Source organism: Cupressus sempervirens, chromosome 9, assembly GCF_028749045.1.
Source record: "Cupressus sempervirens isolate cs-2001-9-10 chromosome 9, ASM2874904v1, whole genome shotgun sequence".
Lineage (NCBI taxonomy): Eukaryota > Viridiplantae > Streptophyta > Pinopsida > Cupressales > Cupressaceae > Cupressus > Cupressus sempervirens.
Window position 1 is genome coordinate 459,852,232 of NC_143126.1, and position 22,509 is coordinate 459,874,740.

The following is a 22,509-nucleotide window of genomic DNA, read 5'->3' on the forward strand; positions in this document are numbered from 1 at the left end:
TAACCACATCCTAGAACAAATCAAACTTTCACTATAATCTCCGGGCTATGAAAAATGGGAATAATTAATAGGGGGGAAATGAGAAGGTAAGGGGATCACTCCAACATAACCCTTTTCCTTAGAGAAGTCAATGCTTTGTCGAAAGCTAAAACTCAAACTGTTGGTTACCTTAATTCCCTATGATTTCTTTTTTGATTCCCAAGTAGTTGTCGGCTAAACTTATTATTGGTCATTTTTTCTCATAACATCATATCTCAGCAAACACCACACTTTTCAGTTTCAAGAGTCACCACATCCCAAAACAACTCAAACTTTCACCATAATGACTGGGTTGTGATAAATGGGAATGATTAAAAGGGGGGAAATTAGAAGATAAGTGGAAATATTAGATAGACTTGGGACAAAAAGAAGAAGGGAGAAAAGATAAGAGTGCAATGAAGAAAAGCAAGATACCTTAGGAGTGCAAGTAAACACTGTCCAAGTGAAGTTTCTCGTAAATCTAAGAGACAATACAAAGAATAACCAAAGATCAGTCAGACTAGAAACAACAATCATTCTATTGGCAATATTATCCAAATTACTGCAATTCAAGCCATGTAAACTACAAATTAACAAACAACTCGTCCTTATGAAGATTGAGCCAATCATGTTCGTTAGTAAATTAATGTCACTGGGAAAATTGACTAGCTCCATATGGGAGATATTTGTCATATCAATACTATAGACTATGTCTGTGTAGTAGATATGTTGAAAGAGCTTAAAATATAAAGGTTATCAGGACTAATACAAAGACCAAAAAAAACATTTTGGGCTACTCAAACTTTTTTGTTTACATCAGTAAAAGCAATATTGAAAAATTTACCAAATGCATAATAAAGGAAAGGAGAATTGTTCAAGGAATCTGAAGCTATTTTAAACTGCACGAGGACTAACCTTCTTGTAACAATGCTCACCTTGACAACAAGGATTAACCCTACTGTAACGTTCAGTTTCTAGCATTATTATTAAGTACAAAAAAACATTTCTTTTGATATTTATTCAAATTGGATTGAAATTAGCTATTTGTGTTACTAGCAATAGGCAATGGGCTTGAAATCAGGGCAGAAAAAACCAAGTACTTAGCAACTCTTCGCAATAGCTAAATGTAGAAAGCACATATTGTTTTTGCCAAGACAAATTTTGGTCAAACAATGCAATACTAGGCTTTAAGCAACCAACATTTTTTTGGGGCAAACAATGTAATGCTGGGTTTTAAGTAGTTTGTGGCTTCAAGGTATATTTTAGGGCTCTTTACTCCCATACCTTATGATTCAAGCTTTGCGGCCATTAAATGAATATACGACAAAGCAACCAAATGACATCCCTAGTCAACTTCAATCCTGATCTTCCCATCTTCTCGACTAAGAAAGGTATGACGTTCATAAGAGTTTGTGGCCAGAGCAAAGGGATGCCTAAATAAACAATAGGGACCAAAATTAGGGCTGCTCAACTCATCATATTCAATAGTATTAAATGGCATTGTCTACAACTCAGAGGAAAACAATATTGCAAGGAAAATCCCTTCCACAACATATGTATTCGAGTACATACATTTAAAAAAGTAATGTGTCAATACCTGCTCTCAATGCTATAGATGTTCTGCAAATAGACAACGACCAGTGTAGATTAATACCCTTCAGCAAGAATACTTGACACCGAAATTTGAGATAGAAGTTTCAGAGTTAAAAACAATGGATTTTAAATTTACAAAAGTGAGAAGGGAAAAAGATGGAAAAAGATAGACAACGAAAATGAAAGATTTGAAACCCTAGTTTCAGGGGAAAATAATAGTGGAACAAGTAGGATTTTCTGTGGTTTGAGATTTGCAAATTTGTGGAAGTCATAAGGAAACCGATACTCATGATAATCAAAGACACAATCCACAAATGGTCCAAGACAAGCAAGAGATCAACAAAACTCGATGAAAATACCAAGCATTTGCAAAAGTTCACAGAAAACAATATGGGAAACGAGTTTAAAGAAAAAAAATAGGAGACCGACTTTAATGAGAATTAAATTTAAATAAAGAGCCTGTCAGATGCTTGAGTACTGTTATTTTAATTACACGTTAATGAAAACCTGACGATAGTACTGGTGGATTTTATTACTTATTCAGTGATGTATAAAATGTACTATCTAATTTAACTAATTTTTTTAACATTGAAATTAATTTTTCTATTACCTTTTTGGTTCAAGTTCAATCGAATTCCAAATAAATAGTAATATTCTTATTTATTAAATGTAATGAAATTACTAGACTTTGTAAATATAACAAGACATAAACTAATTTAAAATCTGATTGATGCAGCTAATAATAAAATAGATGAAAGGAGAACAATAGTTACCTGCCAAAAGGCAGGAACTAATAATAATATTGACTTAATTATTATTAGTAGATCATTCAAAAAAATGAAGTACCCTCACTACATGACCTTTTCACCAACTTCGAATAAACACGTTTCTTAAACCAACACAAATTTCCTTAGGGCCCGTTTGGTGAGCGGAATAGGAATACGTATTCTGGAATACGTATTCCAAAAATTGTGAATTCCTTGTTTGGATGCACCAAAACGGGATTGGAATACGAAGCAAAAATGGAATACGTATTCCATTTTTGGCCCAAAAATGGAGTTTTGCAATTCCACCAAAATAGGTGGTATTGGAATACGTATTCCTATTCCATTTTTTTTAATTTTAGAAAACATAAATTTTCGGGTCCGCGAATTCCCATCAAATATTTGCTGAACCAAACGGAGAATAGGAATACGTTCTATTCCAGAATACGTATTCCTATTCCGCTCACCAAACGGGCCCTTATGGCTGAATCCGGGGTCAAATTTGTCCAAAAATCAAACAGGAAGAAACAGAAACTGTGCCTACAATAGAAACTTTAAAAACTAAAATCTTCAGATAGTTTTAAAAGCTAGGCGATCCATTTGAAACTGGAGGCAGAGTGGAAACCAGGAAAATAAATTGATGGAGGGCGAGGAAGATTGTCCACCATTGGCAGTGCCCATAATTGGCCACGAGGTCGAGGCTGAGAGTGAACCAGTGGGAGTCACGATTATCACAGGCTACCTAGGCGCCGGTAAATCTACTGTGAGTCTAACATCTTCCATGTTATGTTTTTTCATATGCAATATGCGTTGCCATGGCTACAGTATATAAGAATTCGGTTGTGGGTGCAGCTGGTGAATTACATATTGAAGGAGGAGCACGGGAAGAAAATAGCAGTGATATTAAATGAGTTTGGGGATGAATTGGGGGTGGAGAGGGCGATGATAAGAGAGGAAGATGCCGTCGTGGAAGAATGGGTTGAGCTTCCCAATGGATGTCTCTGCTGCACAGTCAAAAGCAACTTTGTTCAAGCTCTTGAGCAACTCATATCCCAACGCCGTCGGTGAGCTTCCCTTCTATTCCGTTATTAGAGACGCACAGTTAGTGCCAGTGGCAAATTTTGGCTTTGATTTCGGTACGAACTTGCAGGTTTGATTATATTTTGGTGGAGACCACAGGCCTTGCAAATCCCGGACCTGTAGCATCTCTGCTTTGGCTAGATGATGAGCTCCAGTCCTCTGTTCGTCTCGATTCAATCGTTACTGTAATTTCTCTCCTCTTCTCCATCGCATATTACACAAAAGTTTATATTCTGTGAACCTTTTCAATCTGATATATCTAGACTTAAGTTAAGACCGTGATTTACAAATATTTTTTTATGTTAGCATACATAAACCTTAATCGGTGGCAGTTTAGCTGAAATCCTTGTTCAACAGTATCTTTACGGTGCGGTGTTTTGACCAACAATAACAATTGACCACTGCATATTTCCTAGGCATCTAATTGAAATGAATGGGATGAAAAATCGAGAAGTGTATTGTTGGTTTACGGACTTCAATAAAACCTTATGTACAGTGCCTAAACCCAAATATTTGGGTAAAACAGTGGAGTTTGGAATGCCAAATGAATGTATAACGGCAGTACAGCGGCTCCATGAGCATGTCAGAGAAAAATAAGAACACGTACAGGGTTGTCAAAATGTTTTGGAGTTAACATGAGCGTTAAGACAAACTGCCTTTTATCCTCCACTTTATTATGAATTTGAGCTAATATTTGACAAGTTGAGAGAATGGATAGAGAAGAGCAGGGTAAAGGGCAAGATGAGGCTGCAGTCCATTTATGTGGTAAAACTGCCACTTTACCCCCATGATCTTATATTGATGGCAAATCCTTCTTACAATTCAATAGCATACTTGAAAACCGTAGAAATTTTCTGCAGAGGCAGGGATTCAGTTGAACATCCAAAACTGACTTTTGTCTCTTTATGAAGAAACGAAACAAGCAAATTTCCTCTCAAAAAGGGATGTTGAAGTGTTGAGTAAATAAAAATATCTTGGCCTTGAATCCATGGAAATGTCAATTGAGAATTATGTAGAATTTAGTGAATTCAAGGAGAATAGAAAGCTTTATATTCACTTCAGGGCAGAATTACAGATACAAAATGTTGGATTGGGAGACTTTCACGGCTCCATAAATGTTGCTTGTCACACTGATATGTCTGAGCTTCAAGCATGCAAGGGCTAAAATGGAGAAAGATTGGGATAATTCAAAAGAGATTTATCACTAGCAACATTAGAATTAAAACTAGTGGCCCATATGAAATATTATTAACACAGACAAGCATCTTTCATTTGGATGCTGCAACGATGAATAATTTACTATGCGACCTGAAGAAGACAGATGGAGGGCAACAGAAGGCCCAGAGCAGTAGTTGGTTAAGTGCTAAGTACGAGAAAGGTACTTGATGAAACAAAACAAGAATTGGACGAATGGGGCAGAAATTCGCATACATGAATGTTTAAACATTAATCAAGAAATCTGTAATGTACACCAAATAAAGAACAAGTGCATATATATATACACAAGCTAACTATATTGTTAGTGTAATATAATCTGATTTAAGCAGTACAAATTGATAATTCAAGAGGTATACAATACTAATCAATGCAATGCATACATGAGTCTAAGAAACGTGTGTTGACTTTCATTACATTACTCATGATGGGGAATAAGATAAGAAGATATGACGAGGTGCCTTCACTGTCTCTTCCATGGGCCCAAAGCCAGAAACTCTGTCCCGCTTGGCCCCATGCTTCATGGGGTTGGCATACTTAGTGGAACCTTAGCACTGCTCCCCTCATTACTCAATCTTACCTCATATGAACAAGGATCATTTCCTTAATAATTCTCCATTAGTTGATGGAAGGAATACAATAGGGTGACATTGACTCAAACCCAGGGCTAAGAGCGGAAACTCTGTCCCCCATGGCCCTATGCTTCACGGGGTTGGCGTACCTAGTGAGGCCAAACTGTTCCCCCTCATTGCAATTCTTTTCCATCCCCATATGGTAAATTATATTGGCAAATGTGTTACAACATATATATATCTACAAATCCTGATCCATTTGTAATTAATATAGGTCTGATGCACTCTATCAGTATAATGCAGTTATGTTTAATGTGTAATTAGTGGACATAAATATGCAACTGATGTAACCAATGTGGTGTGTGCTTTTACCAATATAGATATATTATGAAGTCTGTACAGCTATATCAGTTTCATAAGCAGCGTGACATAATTATTTGCAGCCATATTTAACGCCCGAAGGAGTAAAACCACACCGCTGTGTTTCGGAGGGTTATTGACTGGCAGCTTGTAGTTTAATCCTTAAATCTTTTGCTTGCTTTTACTGTTTCTTGGTTGATATTTCTCTCTGCTGATTGTCTAATCTCTTGTCCGTCTCTGCTGAATCGCTGACTGGGAATGGGATTCTCTGCTGTTTTCCTTCTCTTCATCTTTTTTGCTACCGCTGATAGGAATGGCATCAATCTAGTTAAATATCTTCCAGGAGACTTGATGTGATGAGTTGTCTCCCTCCAACATGGCCCTTTCCTTAATTAATTTATCATTATCTAATTGGAGATCGCTGTTTACTTAAATTGCACCTTATGATAGATAAGTATATCTTCTAATTGACCATCTATGCTGCTAGAAAGTCATTTTACATAGTCTCATTATTGAAATAGTATATTCATTATCAACATTAGCCAATATTAATTATTTAGGTAAGTAAATATGTTAATTAGTACTTTGATTAATAGTTTTGACCAGCCTTTTGAATGGGAATAATATATTGATTAATATTAATTTAATAGGCATTAACTAGTTTGGCAAATATATATTAAATATATGAAGTCTAAATTTTCTATCTAGGAACAAAATTAATGCCTGGCCTAAATGAGGGGGATTTGACAAAACGAAAGAATATGCTGGAAGAAAATTCAGTGAAAGCATGCGGACAGACCAACTTGGGAGGAAACAACAATATTAAATGAGTTCAACCCCACACATAAACACAATAAAGAAGCATATTTAGGAGGATTATGGGACTCACCCCAGTTCTAATGTGAAATAAGTATATGGACTCTACCCAAGGAAGAGAGGAGAGATGAATATGTTTATTTTGTACTGGAGAGTTGGTTATGGCTATTTATAATTGGCCACAATGTATATGGTGGCATCTAGGTCAAATATGGGGATATCTCAGATGTTTAACAGTTTATGCTATGCCCGTGCTTGTTGAGGAGGTGAGATTAACTAAAGTTAGAGAATTTTCAATAAAAATTCACAGTGGGGAGTTAAATTTCAAAAGAAACACAGCTTTCTCTAGGATGTTTAATGGGGAATCCCCACTTCGCAAACCTCAATATGGTGCGTATGCTACTCACAGTTCCAAATAATTTATTTTCTTAGACTTATTTCATATTTGTCAGCTAAGCTGAAAGCAGCCTTTCTTAAACTAGATTCCAAATTAAAGCTCGAGGAATTTAGGATTAGTATTCAAGGATTGCCAGATAACCACACCAAATTTCAGAAGCAGAAGATAAGGGACTCACCTTCACCCACACAAATGTAGAAGATATAAAATATCATTTCAAACTATTTATAACAAATTCAGGAACACCTGTTTGTACAGAGCATCTGAACTTTCAAAATGGGCATATAAAGAGATTTTTGATATTTTCCCTATCTGCTGTTCCATTTTTTTAGAGTGATGCTTTGTAGGGGATGATTTGGAAGACCTTGTGGGATTTAGCTGCTCACAACATTTTCTTATAAGGGACATTCGTGAAAAATCCAGGCAACCTTGGGACTGGACTGTCCCCTGGCATTCCTGGTGTTTGGGAATGTTTGAGGACGTATCCATCCTTGAAATGTCAAGGATAGAAAGTGAAATCTCTCGTCTCTGAATATTTGATTTTGTTTCCTTGACTAATGCACTTATGAAGATATTTGCTAGTTGACCTGACAAACCACAACAGATCAGTTCAACATTTTAGTTTTATAATTATGTTTTTAGATAATGATGATGGGCTCCAGTGCATTTGGTCCTGGCATAAAAAGCTGTATCTTGCATGAGTTGTATCCAGTTGTAACTTTTACAAAAGGTAACATCGAGTGCATTTGAATATGAATTTCGGTCTATAATTGTCTTGAGCTATAGTGCACCATACTTGTTCCTTCTTCCTATTTCATGGAATCACTTTTGAACCCATTTTGAATGCATCACTTTGGATCAACTTCACCTACATTTACTTAACTCACCACATTTGTTTTTACATGTCCAATTAATCTAAGTTGACTATTGTGTTAATACTTTATATTACATATTTACTAGTCATTTAATGTAGGTTAGGATTCAGTTTACCAGCTTACAGTGAATAGTAATGGGCAGAATATAAAACATAATGTAATGTCAACTGTACAGTTTGAACCTAAACTTGTAGGATACGATAGATGATACTCCCAGCCAAAGTATTCAGAAAATAATAACTATTTGCCAGTTGCCCAACTCAATATAATTTTCCTCAGCTGTACAATATCATATTAAATCTCTTTTGTGTCTTCTATGTGTAATTCAATTGAGGTTTTAAGTTAACATCCTCTTTTTGCCATCCTAGTTAACTACAAGGTCCACGACATATATGATCACAATCACCATACAATGTGTAAATCTGAATCTGATAGCTTGTTTAAATACCATTATACTTCAATTGACTATGAATTCTTTTGTGCCAGGAAGAGCCTGCTTGAGTCATTGTATTGCTGTATTAAGTAATACATGCAATGGGTTTTTTCTTTGCTTCTCAAGCCTTGAGGTTTTTCCATGACTTGGGAAACTTGTATTGAAACTAATTACCAGTAAAAAGCTGATTCCACTGAACAATTCAATGTAATCAAGTTGTTAAGAGTTGTAAGCTAAATCTTGTTTAGATACATTCCATTGAAACAGTAAATACATGTTGCATATTCAAATTTACATCAGCCTGATGTATGTAAGTATTACGATAATAGATAGCTTCTATTATTAGTTAATGGTTATCTATTTGTAATCTATTGTATTTAGTCAGTCTGTAGATAATTGTTAGTTTTCTATAAGCTAGAATAGATTGTTTCTATTCTCTACGATCATTTCCTAAGGAAACATCGTTCATTCTTTTGTATATATTGATCTCTCGGTCTTTATTAATAACAAGCAAGAATTCTACCAATTACTTCGTAATATGGTATTAGAGCCAATACTTAAATTAATTTATAATTTCTTTCAAAATTATTTGCTCAAATTTTTTGAAATTATTTCCGACTGTTTCTCTACGACCCATTTAGGGTTTTTGTTTTGCGAAATCCGAATGCAAAAAATCACAATTTTTGTGCAAAAAACCGAATACAGAAAAATGTGTTTTTTTTTTGAAAGATCCAATTGAAATTGTGATTTTAAGAATCCACCAGTGTGTAGCAATTTTGGAATAAACCCATGGACTTCTGCTGTCTTTGGTGTGTGACCACGACCTAGATTTTGAAGCCATCACCGTTTTTTAAGTCATTTTTCACAAATGATTTTCTGGTGTTGTGCGCCTGATAAACTACCATTTTTGGGTCTCGAATCTCCATTCTTTGGCGACAAATCTTCAAGCTTTAGCAATGTCGGTAAAAGAATGACCTTAGTAGAAAAATTGACTGCTTGCTACTTGAAATTGCCATTTTTTTGCAACTCCTTCCTTCCATGGTTGACGACTAGGGTTTTGTTCGAAAACCCTAATTTTTTGGCTTATTTTTTTTTAGATTCTAGATTCTTGGTGGGTTTTTCAAGACCTCAATTGGGCTGTCGTCAGATTTTTTTTGGGTGCCTTGGTTTCGTGCCTTGATTTTCGAGCAAGCGGATCCAAAAACTAACAACATATTCTTTTTGGGTTTTTCGAGCTTTCTTTTGGGTACCCTTCAATTTTTTTGGGCCTTTCATTTTTTTCCTCAAAGTATGTGCCTTCATAGATTTTAACGCTTTTTTCATCGAAATATGTGCTATGGCATCACTGACTAATATTTTGCTTGAGAGTAATTCAAAATTCAATGCGCGGAATTATGGCACTTGGAAGCAACAAATAATAACAATTTTTGAATATCAGAATACTGATCAAAATGTTGTGGGTGTTACACAGCGTCCAACTGCCCTTGGTATTGATCGGGATACATGAGATTTGAGTAATTGGGAGGTGCTTCTCAAATTATATGTAGCTAATGATTGGCTCTTTCAGATTCCATCTGACAAGACAACTGTTGAGATATGGGCGCATCTCAAGAATCTTCATGAGACTTCTAACAAAAGCAGAGCTTTCTTTTTGAGGAACACTCTGTTTTCTATTATCATGGATGAGTGAACATCGCTCTAGTCTCACGTGAATAGGATTCAGGAAATCCATGATCAATTGCTTGCCATTGGTTGCAGGATGGAGGAAGAGGACATTGTGGTCATAACTCTCTGGAGTTTACCCAAGTCCTACGAACATTTTATTGAGACTCTCAACATCACTTCTACTTGTGTTGATCTGAAATTCATAGATCTCTGCACACTTCTGCTTGAGCAAGATCGGTAGAAACAACAGTTCAGTAGCAGTTTCAGCTCCTCCTCTACAGAGCAAGCCTTTGTTGCTAAATCCTTTTAGAAGGATAAAGCCAAGTTTCAATAGTCTTCCAACAAAAGTCCTTTGCTCCAGCTTCAGAAGGCTTCTAGAAGAAGAACATTCAATGCAACTATTGCCACAAGTTTGGTCACATGAAGGTTGAATGTCGGAAACTTAGCTTCCCAATCTAAGCAATCAGGTTCGTAGCCCAAAGCGAACAGTGTAGAGCACACTGAGCAGATGGAATCTACCTTTTACACCTTTATGGCTAAATGACCTGTGGATCATGTCAAGTCGTTTGCTTGGTACATTGATTCAGGTGCCTCTCATTATTTCACCCATCGCAGAGATTGGTTCACTGACTACCATCCTTATTCAGATTCTGTTATTTTTGGTGGCGGAGAAGTACTGCTGATGACAAAGGTCTCATTTTCCTTGATGTGTACTATGTTCCAAGAATGGAACTAAGTCTACTCTTAGTCAGTCAATTTCTGCGACATTCTCCATAGTTGGATGTCACCTTCAGTTCACATCAGTGTACCATCATTGATAGGGCAACTTAGTCTATTGTTGCAGTGTGTCTGGAGGATCATGGTCTTTTTCGACTATTGATTTTGGTGATTCTCAAGGCTTAGCTATGGCTGCTCAATAGTCTTTTGTTAGCACACTTTAGCATTAGTGATATGGGCACTTAAATGTGCATTATCTCTCTAAGCTTGCTTGTGAAGAGCTTGTCCTCATTTTGCCAGAGATTCAGACTCAACGGCTTGGAGTTTGTAATGCATCCAGGTTGGGAAGCAACATTGTACACCTTTCTCCAGTGGCAATTCATGGCGAGCTTCTCAGGTACTTCAACTTGTTCATGCCGATATTTGTGGCCCTATGGCCACTCCTTTTGTTCTTGGGTCCAGGTATTTCCTGTTGTTTGTTGATGATTTCAATAGAAAAATGTGGGTATATTTCCTTAAAAAAAATCAGATGCATTTAATGTATTTCAGAAGTTTTAAACCCTTAGTTGAAAAAGAGTCTGGGAATTCTATTATTACTCTTAGGTTAGACAATGGGGGAATTTTGTTCTAATGAATTTTCTAGCTTTTTGGATACTCATGGCAATAAAACGCCAGTTAACCACACTCCACACGCCACAACAGAATAGTGTAGTTTAATGTCGAAACAGAACAATCACTGAGATGCTTCGATCCATGCTCGAGCATAGACATGTTCTGAAGATGTTCTGGGAAGAAAAAGTTAACACTGCAGTTTATCTTTTGAACCAGTCACCCATAGTGGTAGTCAAAGGTAAGACTCCAAAAGAGGCCTGGCCAGGTTGCAAGCCTAGAATCAGTCACTTGAATGTTTTTGGCTCTCTTGCCTTTGTTTGGATCCCTAATGCATTACGCACCAGAGTCAAAAACTCATGCTTGCTGGATACAGTAGTCTTCACAAAGCCTACCGCTTGACCAACACTTAAACATCTCGTCTCTTGTACAGTTGTGATGTAGTCTTTGATGAGTAGTGAGGACCATTCGCGCCCGTGTCTCCTATTCTTGATCCAGCAGACCAGCCTATGAAGGCTTGTGATTTGGGAGTTAGACTTCCATTAGGTTCACCTGATGGGAGGGTTTCAGTAGCTCTTGCAGCTCCAGTTATACAAGTGATCCTTGTACAGAAACCTCCAGCCTCTCCTACAGGATCGCCCAGATTTGTAGATGCTTAAACTGAGTTTGATCTAGATTCTTCGGATGAGAAACCTGATCAGAGAGCATGCCCTTATACTAATGTTGGTCATTCTCCTCTCCGACCTACGTGTTGGGATAAGACATTTGTTGATCTTCGTGATGATGAGCTCATTGATGGGAGAACTGTACAAAAAAAAGAGCAAATTGATAGAGTCCGTTGACTTTGCTCTTATGGCCAACATTCATAGTGTGTTTGAACCTCAAACATATTCTAAGGGTAAAGGAATTCCAGAGTGGGAACATACCATGATATCTGAACATGAGAGCTTGCTGAAGAATAACAACTGGGTCCTTTTTGATCTTCCATCAAGGAAGAAACCCATTGGTTGCAAATGGGTTTACAAAATCAAATACAAATTTGATGGTACTTTGGATAAGTACAAAACTCGTTTAGTTGCAACGGGCTTTTCTCAGTGTCAAAGCATTGATTATGATGAGACCTTTGCTCCTACTGCAAAGATGAGCACAATTAGATTAGTCCTAGCCATGGTAGCACTGTTTGGCTGGAAGGACCATTAGATGGACGTCAAGAGTGCTTTCCTGAATAATGACCTACAAGAAGAGGTCTATATGACGCAAACTCCTAATTTCAAGGTTGTTGGTAAAGAACATCAGGTTCTCATATTGGTGAAAGCTCTCTATGGCTTGAAGCAAGCCCTGGGGGCATGGTACATGGAAATTGATAAGTACCTCAGTGATCAAGGCTTCTAGAGGAGTTCTTCAAACTCAAATTTGTACATCAACATTAGTGACAATGACATCATCCTTTTGGTTATTTATGTGGATGATTTGATCATCACTGGCAGTTTGACATCTTTGATTTATGGAATGAAATAGAATTTATGCCAATCTTTTGATATGATTGACCTTGGGCTCATGCATTATTGCCTAAGTGTTGAGGTTTGGCAACAATCTTCTGGTATATTCATCTCTCAGTCCAAAATGCGAGGGCTTTGTTAGACAATTTTTTTATGCAGGATTGCAAGCCTGCATCTACACCCATGGAGAAAGGTCTCAAGTTATCCGCCAAGTCTGATTATCTTCCTGTTGATGATACTACATACAGGCAACTAGTAGGCAACCTCATCTACCTCTCTGCTACTAGCTCTGCTATTAGCTTCATAGTTAGCTACATCTCACGCTTTATGTCAGCTTTGAAGGCTGATCATTGGATGGCAGCAAAGCGTGTGCTTTGATATGTGAAGGGCACTATAGATTATGGACTTATTTACTCTCGAAGTTCTAATCCTAGATGTAATGGGTTCCCAGACTCAGATTGGCTGGGCTTTGTTGATGATAAAAAGTCAACTTCTGGATATTTGTTCAGTTTGGGATCCGGTGCCGTTACATGGACCAGTAAGAAGCAACAGGCAATTTCTCTCTCCTTCACAGAGGCTAAATACAGACGGATAGTAAAGTTAGGTCTTCGTCGAATGCTTGGGGATATGCAGATGTCACTTGCAGGACTGACTACTTTGTTTGTTGATAATGAAGGCATTATCAAATTAGCATGGAATTCAATCTTCCATGAACGAACCAAGTATGTGGATGTTCACTGTCACTACATATGCCAACTGGTTGAAGACATGATGATAGACTTGTAGTATGTTCCTACAACAAATCAAACTGCAGACATTCTCACTAAGCCTCTTGGTTCTAATAAGTTTGTCAACTTGAGAGGACAACTTGGTGTTGTGAATAGATTAACCATTAAGGGCGGGTATTACGATAATAGATAGCTTCTATTATTAGTTAATGGTTATCTATTTGTAATCTATTGTAAATATTAGAATGTTTCTAATATTTAGTTAGTCTGTAAATAATTGTTAGTTTTATATAAGCTAGAATAGAATGTTTCTATTCTCTATGATTGTTTCCTAAGGAAACATCTTTCATTCTTCTTGTATATATTGACCTCTTGGTCTTTGTTAATAACAAGCAAGTATTTTAACAATTACTTCATAATAGTAAACATGATGCCCCAAATGCCCCAAATGATTATATCAAAATCTGATACAAACGTGACCAAAGGCCGTTCAAAGATCCAGGACATGGTTCTTTGGTACAGTCATATATATTAGTACTGTTAAAAGTCCAAAATGAAGAATTTGTTGAGGTTGATGATGATGGGGCCTTATGATACCATTCAATGTTGGAAGTTTGTATCCACCCTAATTAATAGTTTACCTCACCTAAGAGCTCAAAGAATTCCATATAGTGCCACATTTCATGTGCACAATGTGTTTTAATATCAATATGAGTAATAGAAGATACCAATATTCAATTAGGCAAGACATTTAAACATGCTATCAACCAAATCCACCCCGGTAATGGCGTACATTGCGAATCACAATGGAACACACCTAGTTTTAGTTTAGGGGTTTGGTTCATGGATTTTATCATTTTTTTGGTTTGAGTTCTTGCATAAAAAGATGAAAACATATAATTTTTTTGGGTTGGGTTCGTCCATAAAAAAGATAAAAAATACACACATTTAAATACAAATATGTGAATTTTTATACACCAAATAAATTAATAAAACTGATATATTATTTAATGAATCTATATGCATAATCCAATGTATAAATATTTAATGAACAAAATTTGTCTTTTTCCATCTACAAAACCACCAATGGTGACCCCTCAACCCAACCCCATTCCTCCCTATGCCAACCAGCAAGCAATGGTGATATTGAAAATGTTTTGTTCTAGCAAGATTACCTCTGCTTTCTCTACCACTCTTGGATGGATGCAAACAAATTATCACAGTTATAGTTGATAGTTTAGGGGGAAACCACCACCGTTTCCTTTCTTATGCTCTTGCTATTGTGAGGGATGAGACTTGTCTTCAGTCTCTTGGGTCCACCCAAGTCATCTAGGACAAACCCGCAAACCAAAAAATGCCTCTTGGACACAACAAACCAGTATTTGAATCTGGTCAACATCTAGAGGTTTGCTTGGAAATATTGGTAAATAGCACAAAACTTGAAACCCAAAATTCCTTCTTAAAGATCTCCTACTGGTTGATGTGTGTTTTATGACCCACCAAACAGTAGAACAAAACACTGAGGTATCTTATCCTCTCTTGAACAAAGTCTTATGTAAGCTAAGATTGTGAGATCATTCGATGACTCCAAGGTTCCCTTTATGTCAGGTCTTGGCCATGGTTAAGTTTGATTGTTGATGTGATTTGTTGATGATCATAAGGGGCCTTATGTACATTCACTCATATTCATTTCAAATTATGTTGGATGTGGGAGCTATCAGAAGGTTTTGCAATGAAGTACTTTTTGGGATTTTCAAAAAATATGCAAAAATGAAAGGGGAAAGGGTTCAAAAACTCTATTCTTCTCCTAAGGGCAATGAAAACAGCAAAGAGTACTTTGTTGGACAAATTTCTAAATTACCAAACTCTGCTTCGCCAAGTTATACTAGGACTACGCATGAACTGGTGGAATCTTCAAAGGTTATGCAAAATATGTTCATACCCCCACAAACACCATCATAAAGAACAATGCATGTGATTGATAGAAGTTAAGAATATGCATGAATGAGTTTAGGCCAACTTTGCACAATGATTTAGATTCACTAAAATGCCAAAAGTATGAGCTAGAAGAACTCATCAAAACACCATCATATTTGTCATTACAATCACAACACCTTATCTACTAAACTAAATCTAAACGAGGGAACTTAGAGAACAAGGAAGCACTAAAACACTTGAAGCATTCACCAAATTTCAATCAAAACTTTATTGTCTCAATAGCTTATAGCAACAGTCTCAAAATCCATTGCTTACAAATGAGAAGTGAGGCCTTTATATAGGTCCTCAAATACAATAAGTCACCTAGATTGAAGTAGTAATCGATGGCTTTGATCGAGCCACACTAGCCTAATTAGGGTTAGGACAAAGAAAAAGGAATCTACTTTAGCGCAACAAGAAATTCACTACTGTAGTTGGTAATAAATGCCCACTATGCATGCTCGCTCAAGAAGAGAGTGGAATGAAATAAATGACCACTACACACACCCACTATGCATTAAATGCATCTATTCTTGACTTCGCTGCTTGAAAGTGTGGGATTGATCCAACACTATCTCTAACTCATTTGTACTGATACTTGGTGCTAATTCATGCTTGAATTCCAAAATTGCCACTGCTCTTTCAACTTTTCCCAAACTTTCCTCCCATTGGTAACAAGTCTTGAGTGATGTGTATGGTTTTCGAGAAAATGGAGAAGTTTTCAAAGTCATCTCTCTTGAGGGTATTTAGTTGAAGTAATTCCTCCAACTTGCCTTTAAAGTTGTCCACTGTTATTTCATTTTCTATTAGACTTTGTGACAACAAGGATGCAACTGTATTGGAGATCCCTTTCCTGATATCCACCAAGTAGACTCCTAGGTGAAGTTTTCAAATGTTTCCTCAGTTGTGTTTATTGTATTGTACCACCAGAGGAAGTCATACACATCCCCTTCACCAACAATGCTACCATCGATAAATGTTGCCTAGGAGTCTCCATCAAATTTTGTATATTTGAGATCACCTTATCTTGATAAATATGTTTATCCTCCTATGACTCATTCATGCATTGGATCCTAGAGAGTACAACTAGCGCTCAAATGTGAACTTGCACCTATTCTTTTGCATGCCTATATGCCTCCTTTTGAATTCTCTTCACCCAAATTTCTGCACCATGAGAAGTTCATTTGATTATTTCAATATCATCCATTGCCTCAATTGAAACACCCATTGGAGGAACAAAAGATGAGCTTCTTCCCTTATTGGATGAGGCAAGTTATGTACTCACAAAGTCTTAATTTCTCTCTTTTGCTTTTGACACCTTTCACTAGCTTCACATCTTATCCTTCACAACATGTATGAAATTATCAAAGTCCACCATAACCTGTTCACGAGAGACATGACCTAGATTAACCTTTGTAATATGGTACTCATCTAGAGTAATTTGATCATTGGTCTTATCAATTGTAGGAGTTGCGATTTGCATAATCTTGGATCTAGATTCTCCCCTTACTATCTTCATCAACTTCTTTGCTTTTCCCTTTTCTTCAGATTGGTTGACTTGGTTTAGAATTTCTTGCAGTTCAATTGCTTGGACAAATTTTTTCTTTGAACTCCCTTGAATTCTTCGCCTTAACCATTCTGGAATAGGGACATTTTGATCACCTTGTACCATTAGTTGATCTCTTCCTTGCACTACTCTGATATTGATTTCTTCCTTACCTTCGAGACTTTCTTCTATACCTCAGGAGCTGTAGTTTCCATAGTTGGAACCTCTGCCTCTGGTGGAGGAATTTCTTCCTCCTCTAGATGATCCTCAACTTTTATAATTTCCCGCTCCAAGATTGCAACAAGTCTCTCTACCATAACAATATCCCGATCTCTATTTCTTCCATGTGCAAATTTCTCATAAGTATTTATACTTATTCTATCTTGTACCGACTTGGCCAATTATCCTCTTGCTCCATTCTTCTTTTGCTTGTCTCCACTTCTTGTCTAGTGAAAGTTTCTATCTCCTGTATGCTGGGAGTGCAACTTGGTGAGGAGGGAACATTTTCGGACCATGATATATCTTTACAATACAACTCATAGATATCTACGTGATGACATCTATCTCTTAGTTGATTGACCTACAAGATATGGTCTATTATGATCTGCTTAGATATCAATCATATGATATCCATCATAAGAGAAGGTTAGATTGTTGTAAGATTGTCACCTTACTATTGTAATCACAAGAAAACATCAATGAAAGATTGTCACCTTCCACGATGTTTCCACAAAGCCATATAATAACTCCCATGACATCCACCATGAACATTTCCAAAGGGTGGAGCAAAGGCACCTCAAACTTCTCTCACAGAGAAGGATGCATGAAAGTACATCTCAGGTAATCATTGACGTTGAGGCTTTCTCTCACTAAAAGCTCAGATTCGTAACTTCAAGCTTGTCTTCAATAATGTACAAACTTCACTTTGGTGGAAGGCTTGGAGAAAAATTTAGTTGTTAGATCTTTAGTGATAATGTAGTCTGAATGAATAGTATTCCCAGTATCCATCTACAGTTTGGCATTTGGATAAAGACATTTCAATCTGCACATATGGAACTTCACCTCATGATTCATAGCCCTCTAATTGCTACAATTTCTTGATTACTAGAGAATCCATCTCGACATAGTCTACTCCCTCTGAAACAATATGACCAAGATCCTCAAAAGTTGACCGAAGCATATCTTGCATCTGCTCCCTCTCTTTCCAAGATTTCATCTAATGAAATGTCAGGCTCCCTCTTGATATTAAAAGATACCCATAATCTTAATCATCAAAGATATTCGCTTCAAGACTCCCTCTAGATGGTGTCTCTTCTTTGACATCTCCCCTTTAAGGATAGTTCAAATGGGAATGGAACTTTGTTTATTATACCCCTACCACACACCCCCCCCTCCCACAATGTAAAATTCCCACTCTTACATCATTGAACAATTTTGCAACAAATATGGCAAACTGTAAGAAATCGAGAAAAAATGAAAACTAATAAAACAATCCAAGAGAGCTTAATGTGAAGAATATTACCATAAACCAAATGAGTTTCCCAATGGATCAACAAGAATGGAGATGAGATTTTGAAAGGGGAAAGCAAAGAAAACGCCTTGTGTAATATTATGAATGGAAGACAAAAGCCCTAAGAAAGGAGAGAGAGAGAGAGGGTGGAGCAAATAGCTCATTACAATAACATCAAGATGATGTATAGAAGAAGTAGTTGTAGAAGAATGAGAAAGGCATCTCTTTTATAGAGATGAGAAAGGAGTTGCATGTGTAACTCCCATTTCTATGAATGCCACCATTCATAATAAGTGTATGCAAAGTGTCAATAGCCTCTTAAGGAGGAATAAACTACTTTCCTTAATAAAGGAATTACAAAAAAGAGTTATCCTCACATGTGAACTAGAGGACAAGAAAATAACATGTCCTTCACATGTGTACTAAAGGATAAAATACATAAGGGATACCTTGGTTTATCCCATTTAATAAATAAATACAACCAAGGAAAGATTACTACTTCTAACACAAACTTCTTTTTGTTCTTCTTTGCAAAAATCATCTCTGGGGATCAAGGAAAAGAGCAAGAGCACAATAAAGCACATAACTCTTATATTACATACATGGATATAGATAAGTGATTGACTGAAAAATAAAACATAGTACTCAAGAGAGAATACTTATCTCACTATTCTGGAGCAAACAGTCAACAACGTCCTTTTTGATGTATGTTAAAGACTTTTCTAACTACTCAACTCAATGTTATGCAATAGGTAGTTGGTATTTGTAATGATATGAAATCCACACCGCTTGATCCTCCTGGGAACCCCCAAAGGATTGAGTGCTCCAATCATACTAGTCCCCTTCAATAGCTGTATGTTTCCTTTTATTGGCAAAGACCCCACCACAATGGAAAATACATTCTTAGTAGTCTAATGAGTTGAAGAACATATTGTAATGGTAACGACAATTAACATCCAAACAGTACATTAGAATATTCCATCCACTAATGCAAAGTAATATCAATTTATCACAACATAAAGAGATGCACCGTGAGTATAAGAGTTAATATAAGACATCGTGACAGAGAGAGGTAGCAGTGATGGATGTCACTGGCGATGAAACATATACATTTAATATTTGCCACTGAAGATGACCATGTCAGTCATGAAAGTCATCGAACCAGATAAATGTTACATTTGCCAAACATTTTGTTAATTACATTACTCGATGCCTTTCACCAGTGCCATTTCTGGTCATTTTTCATCAGTAACCTGGCACTTGAGTTTGACATGGCGCACAAGGAATTTAAAGTATTTCCATTGTAATTCTATCCAGTGCTGCCGATAATAATTTTCGTCTTTGTATGAGTTTCATCAAATACAATATGTTGTGGTAAAAAAATAGATCGTATTCAAATCAATTTTACTACCTTGAATCAATTCATTTTTCGTTCTCTTTGGACACGATCGAAATTTGAATGCTGCCTTGAAAATTAAAACACTATGCTGAACCATTCTCTTGAGACAAGTTTATTAAGATATTTGTCTGGCAATTGTTCTCTTTTACATCTTTGTTCAACACTGAAGACTGGTAAGACAAAGTCACAAATGTATATATGTATATGATGCTGTTAACCATTTACGTGCAATTGTATATTACTGTCTGGTTTTGACATCAATGACCAATACAATGTTTAACAACACAAAAATCGGTTAACAATTAATGATGCTTATATGTCCTAAGTTAGGACCACTCTTGAACATGTCAGTCCTTATTCAAACTGTTGTTCCATGTCAATAGTAGATTGACTAAGGTCTGCAACGAATATGAGATTATTTGCTCCCTAATTTTATATTTCTTAGCGTTGATTCCATTCTTATTTCCCTTGCCTTCTTTCTGATCCATTCTTACATCTTCAGCCTCGCTTTGACATTGTGTTAAAGTAAGATCGCAGCAAATGTAATAGCACTGCCTGTGATTTTTGTGTATTCTAAAGGCAACAATCTCTCTTGCATTTATATTGAGGATGTCATGTCCCCAATTTCTGCCCTTCCTTAGTGACAACATTTCTAGTAGGGTTGATCTATTATCTGGTTCCCATAGGCCAACAGAGTGTAGAGGGAACCAACCCAGGGGCTTTGAGAGTCATGCATGAGCTTCCCAAGTAGTTTGGAGTAGTAGACAATAGTTTCCTACAATTTATGAGGGATTCCTAATTTGTAGGGATTGACTAGGAGTGGTCTAGGAAGCATTTGGAGACCTCGGCGAACGTTTTGGAAACTTAGAGTGCATCTCCTATTTTTTAGGAGGCATTCCTATTTTTTAGGAGGAACTCCCAGTTCAGTGATAGTTCTCTCAGATGTGCACACAGTAGGGGAGAGTCATTGGGACTCAATTTTGGTTGATTAGGGCTGTCTCCTACTTTTTAGGAGCATCCCTAGATTTTAGGGATGGACTGCCAGTTGACCCATCTTGTTCGGCATCAGTCACAGACAGGTGACAAGGTCAGATTCATGTTTGATTGGTCATTTTGGGCCTTTTGGGACCATTTGGGAAATATTTTAATATATTTAAATATTTCCTAAGTTGGTGATTAAATAAATTAAATAAGGTTAAGTTTTAGCCAGTTTGGAGTAATAAGGGGTTTTTTGGCCTCATCTGGATGCGCATCCTATGGTGTGATAGCTCGTTGGAAAGGTCTCAAAATTCTCTAAATCTTTCTCTTTGGTCTCAGGGCATTTTAGTGAATGGAATTCTATCTCTGAGGAAAAAGGTCATTTTCTAGTAACATGACCACTTTAAAATAAGAAATTATAACATTTTCACTACACAACACCACTTGGAGACACTTAGGGTCCGATTTGCAATTGAGAGGGGGTTATAAGGAGATGGAAGCTTCATTCTAGGATCATCTTTTGCATATTCAAAAACTTGTTTTTGTGAATTGGCTCTGAGAGAGCAATTCTTCATCTGGGACGCAAACCCCAAGTTTTGGATTGGCTGGGACGTAGCCCTCAGTAGTTATTGGCATTGGATTCTTCAAACAGTGTGCGTTGCTATCAGGGATAGAGTACGCCATTCTTTATTGTGGATTTAGGTTGTAGATTTATGGTTTCAGCGTTGCAGATTGATTCTTTCAGCTGGGACGTGATTCCTTGCAATCTTAGGGCTGCCATCTGCAGCAGTTTGGCATCATTGTTGGATGTAAGCTCCTTGGAACTGCATTGGATTTATTACTTGGCTTTATAAATTAGAAATCTGCCTGGTACGATTTATAGCAATTCTGATTTGGCTCTATGCTCTTATTTATTTTCAGTCTCCTCTCATGTTTATTGTTCATTATTCATTACTATTGTGAAAATTATCAAAAAACACAAAACAAAAAACAAAACCTTCTGCAACTTCTGTCTATTCTCAAAGACCATCAAAGAAATCACAAGAAAATATAGTTTATTAATTTAAAAATTATAGCAGATCAGCAAGAGCATCCATCAGGGATCTTTCAGAGGATGAGCCAAGGAGAGACATGTCCTTTAATGGGACATGTCTATTCATTATTATGTGATTAATATTATGACTATTATTTATGGCTATGTATATATATATGCATATAATATCTCTTGGATCATTATATTAATTTTTTCAGCATCACATGATAATTATATTATATCTATATATTATACATATCTCATATATTCTAAATATACATATGTATCTTCAATAGTTTTGTCTCATGGGATTAATCCAACAAAAGCTACAAAAACATCAACACTGAACTTGTTGATTTTGGACATTGCCTACATTTCTTTATTCCCGCTCCTCTCTGTGGGAAAAATATGCATTGAGCGTATTTTGGGATTTCACGAGAATTTTAGCTTTAAGAGTTTTCTGTTGATCACGTTGATCTGTGCCAAGGCATGGTTTGGGCGTGGTCACAAATATGAAAGTTTTGGAACTTTTCTGTAAGTGGGGTGAAAATACGCTCTGAGGAACATTGGGGCGGGGTTTTCGTATAGCCATGGGTTTTAATCTTGGGAGTTTTCCTTTGACTGTGTAGACTTGCACTCCACTATTTTTGGGGCCTCCACGGTGGACTAACTATTGGCATTCCAATTTCCATGATGTGACCTTTATTTCCACACTTCTGCACTCT

At 36.7% G+C, this 22,509-nt stretch overlaps 1 protein-coding gene across 1 annotated transcript in view; it reads left to right on the forward strand.

The window, feature by feature from the left end:
• The first annotated feature begins 2,964 nt into the window (after positions 1-2,964).
• The window catches only part of LOC149539317 (Cobalamin biosynthesis CobW-like protein), a 187,245-nt gene continuing 167,700 nt past the window's right edge, over positions 2,965-22,509 (forward strand). Inside the window, exons 1-3 of the mRNA XM_089800623.1 lie at positions 2,965-3,138; positions 3,228-3,439; positions 3,526-3,640. Coding sequence (XP_089656749.1) covers positions 3,016-3,138; positions 3,228-3,439; positions 3,526-3,640 — 450 coding nt within the window. The 5' untranslated portion in view covers positions 2,965-3,015. The remainder of the gene's footprint in view (positions 3,139-3,227; positions 3,440-3,525; positions 3,641-22,509) is intronic.